The sequence below is a fragment of the Chelonoidis abingdonii genome, chromosome 10 (genome assembly GCF_003597395.2).
Source record: "Chelonoidis abingdonii isolate Lonesome George chromosome 10, CheloAbing_2.0, whole genome shotgun sequence".
Lineage (NCBI taxonomy): Eukaryota > Metazoa > Chordata > Testudines > Testudinidae > Chelonoidis > Chelonoidis abingdonii.
Genome location: NC_133778.1, coordinates 39,860,020 through 39,866,532, shown reverse-complemented (window position 1 = coordinate 39,866,532; position 6,513 = coordinate 39,860,020). Strand labels below are relative to the sequence as shown.

General features: G+C 35.6%; 2 protein-coding genes across 6 annotated transcripts in view; one reads left to right on the top strand and one right to left on the bottom strand.

Moving 5' to 3' along the window:
- The window catches only part of LOC116827217 (neurabin-1-like), an 85,047-nt gene that overhangs the window by 31,783 nt on the left and 46,751 nt on the right, over positions 1 to 6,513 (bottom strand). For all 5 annotated transcript variants that reach the window (XR_012656644.1, XM_075070113.1, XM_075070112.1 and 2 more), the window contains exons 14-16: positions 4,909 to 4,993; positions 3,140 to 3,211; positions 2,495 to 2,693 (exon numbers count right to left, since the gene is read on the bottom strand). Coding sequence is in view for 4 of the 5 variants with exons in the window: in XM_075070113.1 (XP_074926214.1) it covers positions 2,495 to 2,693; positions 3,140 to 3,211; positions 4,909 to 4,993 (356 nt within the window). In the remaining variant the exon portion in view is untranslated. The remainder of the gene's footprint in view (positions 1 to 2,494; positions 2,694 to 3,139; positions 3,212 to 4,908; positions 4,994 to 6,513) is intronic.
- PDK1 (pyruvate dehydrogenase kinase 1) overlaps positions 1 to 6,513 on the top strand; it is a 104,534-nt gene that overhangs the window by 64,760 nt on the left and 33,261 nt on the right. The window lies entirely within an intron of this gene.

The window sequence follows — 6,513 nt, the reverse complement described above, 5'->3', positions numbered from 1 at the left end:
AATTCTTTCCTGAGTGCTGGCTGATGAGTCTTGCCCACATGCTCAGGATTTAGCTGGTCGGGAAGGAATTTTCCTCCGGGGCAGACTGGCAGAGGCCCTGGAAGTTTTTCGCCTTCCCCTGCAGTGTGGGGCATGGGTCACTTGCTGGTGGATTCTCCGCAGCTTGAGGTCTTCAAACCACAATTTGAAGACTTCAATAACTCGGACATAGGTTAGGAGTTTGTTATAAAAGTGTATGGGTAGGATTCTGTGGCCTGCTTTGTGCAGGAGGTCGGACTAGATGATCATATTGGTCCCTTCTGACCTTAAAGTCTATGAGAATAGGCTCAGCATCCTCTACCTGAGCATGCTTTAAGTGGGGCGTGTGCTGGCACATCACCGCACTGGGCCTTCTGCCACCTATCAATAAAACTATTACTCCAGGGGGCAGGGTTATATAGAGAGAACCTCATGTTTATCACGCCTCAAATGGTTCACGAAATACTGAACTGCTGGACACTACTGGTACACAAACACTTTAGGCAAATTCTATCATTTCTTGTTTACAGAGAGTTTTGCAATATCATAAAGAAATATCAGTTGTAAATCCCTTATAAATTATACATTAAAAATAACCTAATATTCACCAGGATTTACACACACACTCTAACAGAGGGCCTGGTGGCCCCAAAGCCCTGGCTCATTTGGAGAAGCATCCCCGGGGGTGGGGGAGGAAGGGAGATATTATGGCTCCAACTATACAGATACAATGGATGGCTAGAGAAGAACAAAGATACACAAGTTCCACAAATGAAACAAAAATAAAATATTATTATTTATTATTATTATTAATAATAATAATACGGCACAACATTCTTTAAACTAAAATGCCAACATATTCCACTTTAGGGATTCTCAAACTTTTCATGGTAAGGACCAGATGTTAACATGAGAGACAGAAAACAGACACAGAGAGAGATCTCTTGCAATAAAACACTTCCCATGCTACTTATAAACTCACAGACCAGTTCCCCTCCCACTTTTAAGTATGCAGACTCCTTTAACAGAGTCCTGTGACAACTACTGCAATTCCTTACATGAAAAACATCACAACAGTTTTTAATATATTTTAACTATTTTCATGTAATTAGTAACTAGACAAGGAAAGCCAGCACCATGTTCTCAGCAAACTCCACACATTTATCAGTGGCTTCTCTGTATTATAGAATAGAAAAAACTCTGTTCTATATGTTCCATATGGCCCTAGATCAAGTGGTATAAAGTAGAATGTGAAAGCCCACTGTAGAGAACTGAAGACAAAAAATCAGTTGTAGGAATTAAAACTGAATTTTGGGTAAGTTTAATATTTTAATAGTTTATAGTCTCCAACAAGAAAAAATCCAAAGGGAACACAGAAATAAAGATAACAAACAGGTAAATTAAAAATGGAATTTAGTGATTAGTATTGTTTGTGTATCTATTTTTAAATGTGTTTAGACAACAACCAGTGTTTTATGGAAATTACATTCACTATAGCCAAATGAAAACTATTTAATGGGACATTACCAGAATTTTTAGTAAATTTCAGTTACTTCTTCCCAGGACCTCTGCTTCCACTAAGCCTGATAATACCCTCGTTACTCAAATAGTTCAGACTGTAAAGAGGGAAACTTGATAGTAGTAATTTGAATTATGTAGTGTCATTTTTTATAGAATGTACGAAAAGCTTTTTTTTTTAAACTCACTAAATCATTAGTAGAATTACTCAGTAGTAACTTTCAAAATAGCACTGTCAATGATTTAAGACAGCACTTCCCCTCCCCACTCCCCAATTTAGCAATGTGGGAAGGGCTAGGTGGTCACAATTCCCTACACCTGTTTATGACCTCAAATTGAGAGCCCCAAGTTATTTAAAAGACATTGGGTGAATTCTTCAAAAGCACTTAGGAGCTTAGCATCCATTTTCAAAATAAACACTTGAAAAAAAGTTTACCCATTTTCAAGTTTTACTTTCTGTACTTGAAAGTTTAAGTAAAATTTATTTTAGTTTTCCTTCTGGCATATATAGTTTCCTCTGCTCTGCTACCCCAGCCCTTTATGAATGCTGAAGTCAACAGGCACCATTTTATTTTCCTTCCTTTTCTTCTGCATAAAATTAGGTGGCCCTCAAAAATATGCACAGTTTAAGGAACTGTTAAGTTGTGCACAACTAGCTGAAGGAACACAAAACAAAATACATTGTTTCTGAGCAGGACCTATTTAATTCCTTGGCAAAATACAAAGTAAAATGTTTAGAATTTGGAGGATAAAGTGTCACCACATGCTTATTTTATACGAATTCAAATGTTGGCTCTCAATTACTTACAGAATCTTGTAATCATTTCTCTTACTATCTGAAAACACTTAGGTTAAGTATTAGTTTTCAAGATTCTAAATACTTAGAACTTGGACCTTGAATGAGTAAAACCATATCAAACCCAAATGTTCAAAATATAGCTTATTTGTGTACGTTTACCTTGCTTCTGTTTTTCTCTTGACCCTGTTCGAATACAGTGGCCTGCCCACTCTGAGAAAAGGTTGGACTGCTACTGGAAACCTGAGGCTCTTTGTGACTGTCCCCAAACCAAGAGAAAGGTATGCAAGTAGGAACAGGAGAGTCTGAATCTGATGCAGATTGATTGTTGCCAGAGTCTTCCAATAACTCTCGGGAGCCTCTGAAATAAATGGAATGATAATTGTCTTGCAATAACCTGCTATATGTCTTTAATAACTGTCTAAATGGCATATTGATCAAAAATGTATGTACCTTAGACAGTTAATATAAAAATAATTGCTGAGTTATTTAACAGCTTTAAAAACATTCAAGATGGCTTAACACTTTCAAACCAGTATCCTGGGACTACTGAGAATTACTCCCAAAATGGCTTTTCTTGCTACATTTTTTGCTTGCAAGCAGAATAGAATTTGTTTCATAATATGAGTAACTAACATGTAAAACGATTTTCCTTATTTCATAAGCATAGAAGCCCATCTTCCCATCAATGTACTGATTTATGCAATATTTAATTGCGCTTATACTAACACGTACTTGAGCCTTAAGAATACACAGTAATGGTAATTAATTATTTTTAAGAATGCAATATATATTTATAAAAAATACCGGCTATCCAGAGACCTCCTTGGATTTTCCTTCTCTTGTTTCTTGCCTTTACCACCAGATTTCCGTAAACCCCTGACGTTAAAAATAAAAAATAAAAAAAGCTTTTTTAAAATATAATTACTACAATTTAATGCTTTATATCAAAAGGAGTTAAATATTTGTTATGCATTAATACAAATTTAATTCACATGGCTTGGCTGTGTTGCCCTCCAAAGTACCAGGAAAAGGGGGAAGCTTAGAGCTGGTTTTGTCAGCGGTTTTCCCCATCTTTCCAAATCTCAGCTGTTGCACCATCCTCCCAGCAAGCCAATGCCTTAATCTATACTTATGACTCTCCTCCGACCCTCTCTTCCCAGCCTTAAACTGAACTGCAGATTTGACTCCCTGATACCCTGCTGCCTGCTTCCGTGGAACAGTGTAGTGAGCGTGCATTATAATCTAATCCCATCCATGTGAAGAAAGGTAGGGTAGAATAGGCATCTGCAAACAAGAGGTAGAACCAAGCAGAAAAACAGAAAATATTGGGCTCCCGGCTCCAGCAAAAAGGTTACATTTTGAACATGGTAAGATATGAAAATAAACAATTAAAGCACTCAACCCAAGCATAACTCTGCTCTGTAGAGTTGCCATGCAACAATCTTATGGTTCAGGCATTTTAGTGTTTAGTCTAATTTTAGATTAAATTTTTTCTTCTAAAAATATTTGCTAAGGGCAGTCCATAAAAATATCATGGGGGTAACAAAGTAAATGGAGGCAATGGCCATATTTGCTAAGGGCAGTCCATGGCTTCAGTTCTATTAATAATAAATAATCATAATAAAATTAGAGACAAGGTGAGTGAGGCAAAATCTTTTAACGGACCAACTTCTGTTGGTGAAAGAGATAAGCTTTCAAGCTCTTCTTCAGTGATACTGCTACAACACCACTGCAAACAATAAGATGGCAGCTGTTTTGAAAGAGGGCAATTCTTTGACGAATTCTCTGACAAATCACTCTCCAGCCTCTGCTTAAAGGCAAGTGATCACTAATCCTAAAAAAATATTTGAAACGTTTGAAGAGGATGCATTATTCAGATACTAAGATCATTCAGAAGAAAAAGCGTCTGCATTAAGGGGTTCCTTTTCTTAACTGATTTATTTTAAAAAGTGAATTTAACTGAAATTAATGGATTTACTTTAAAAATTCTCAGAAAATTAATTTTTTACTCAGAGTAAATGCTGTCATTTTGGGGAGAGCATATTACATTATTCTTCTTACATAACAAAGAGGATAAGTCTCTGTTTTAAATGCAAAACATATAATTTTGTGTGTGCATATTATGAAGTTGCAGCTGGCACCTTCATAATACACATAACACAATTATGTTATAAGTACACCATCCCACAAACTCTATACATGTGTTTACACATTTTGTTTTGGTAATTCTACCATGCCAAGCACCAGAGTGAAAGTGGACAAGGACCAAGTGGGTATTAATATACGCTACTGGAGCTGGAATTACCGGAGCTGCTGGCACCAGACTTGCTCTCCAATAAATCCTTTAATGAGGATCCAAAGTGTACTCATTCCAATTACAGGGCCTCATAGCAGACTGCTAGCTAAAGGAATTTGAAAATAGTACCTTGGGGGCAAGGGAGGAGTGGGAGAAAAAGTATCACAAATGCATAGGAAAAGTATGTTTCACAATATTTTCTATTAAAGAAGATGGTAACTTAGCATAAGTAATATTTAAAGCTACTTATTCCTCCACCAACTCATAAGTCTCTTACCCAAAATCTGGAAATCTCCTTTTGGCCTTTCCTGATGATGCAACATCATTTGTTTCTCCTGTCTTGTCTTCATTTCTCTTGTCATCTATGTGAAAAAGAAAAATAAATATTCTGTAAACTTACTAAAGCTATCTGTAAGCTTTGAGTGTATTGTTAAGATGCATGCCCTTCCCAACCACAACAAAATTTAAAAAGAAACTCAAAGCATAAGTTCACAGTAGTTAATTCACATCCACTGTACAGCTACAGAAGTGAAAAAACTAGTGTTAACTGCAGGAAGGTGATAGATCTTTCAACTTCCCATTTAAAAAAAAAATATGCAATTGCATCTTATACTATAGTTTTACTTGATGTAAAATCCTTAAATTCCTGCCACCTTGTTCTGATACAAGAATGTCTTAAAAATTACATTTTGTAATGTATTCTCTCACAAAAATTGTTAATGGAAGCTTAAGTTTTATACCCACAGAGTCCAGGAAAATCCAAAGTTAAGGTTGCCTCACCATTCCTTCAGTCTGTATTCCATTTTCTCAAACTATACTCATCTGTGCCATTTCCTTAGATATTTTCAATCAGATGTAGTTTTGATAATCATAAAGACAAGGCTGTAAGCACCCAAATTGTTGGGTAAATATTAACACTTTAGGTTAGCCATAAAGAAAGGAGATATTTTACACCGCAATTTTACTGAATTACCATATAGATATACCGACAAGAGATTTTCCTTCTGCTTTCCTTTCATTCTGATTCTGCTATACTGCCGTTTGTCAGTAACACTGTTTTTGGTAAGTAACATATTTTAGCTCCTCCATATGACAAACTCTGTCATCTTAAATTTGTTTTGCTCATGTGTTACTTTAAAGGGGGTACAAAGAGAAAATTGCTTCAGAATGGCTTCTCCTCCTCCCAAAATATAAGCTTCCAATTCACATTATCTGTCACACACCTAAGCTAATACACATACAGAGAAAATAAGCTGTACTAGGTATTAAAAGCAGCAAATAGCATAATAAAGCTGTTTGGAAAATATTTTAATTGAAAGTGAGCACAGTAGCGAAAGCACTGGCATGGGGGTATGATTCAATATCATTCGTGAACTAATGACAAAAAGATGGGTATTGGGTGAATGTTGCCTGAATTTAAGATACTATTGCTTTTACATTAGAATAGATATAAAAAAAAAATCAATAATTTAAAAATAGATTTTTAAAAAAATTAAATAAAGTTTTACTTTTTTAAACTAAACATTTTAAATTTGAAATTGATACTCTATTACAATTATTTAAATTAAATACAAAAAATAATATTGGATAGTCCATATCTGCTGCCAAATGTTAATGAAAGTCAAACCACTAAACTTATAGAAGTCACTGGTTAAGTACCTGGAACCAGAGAGTCTGCTGAAGTGCTAAACCAGCTTTTGATAGCAGTAGTATCTTTTGCAGATGCACAGAGTATTTTCTTCATGTCAGTTTACTCAACTAACTCAGTTCAACACCTAGTTCATAAAAACTAGGTGTGAAGATGAGACAACACGGTTACTCACCTTTGTAACTGTTGTTCTTCGAGATGTGTTGCTCATATCCATTCCAGTAGGTGTACGCG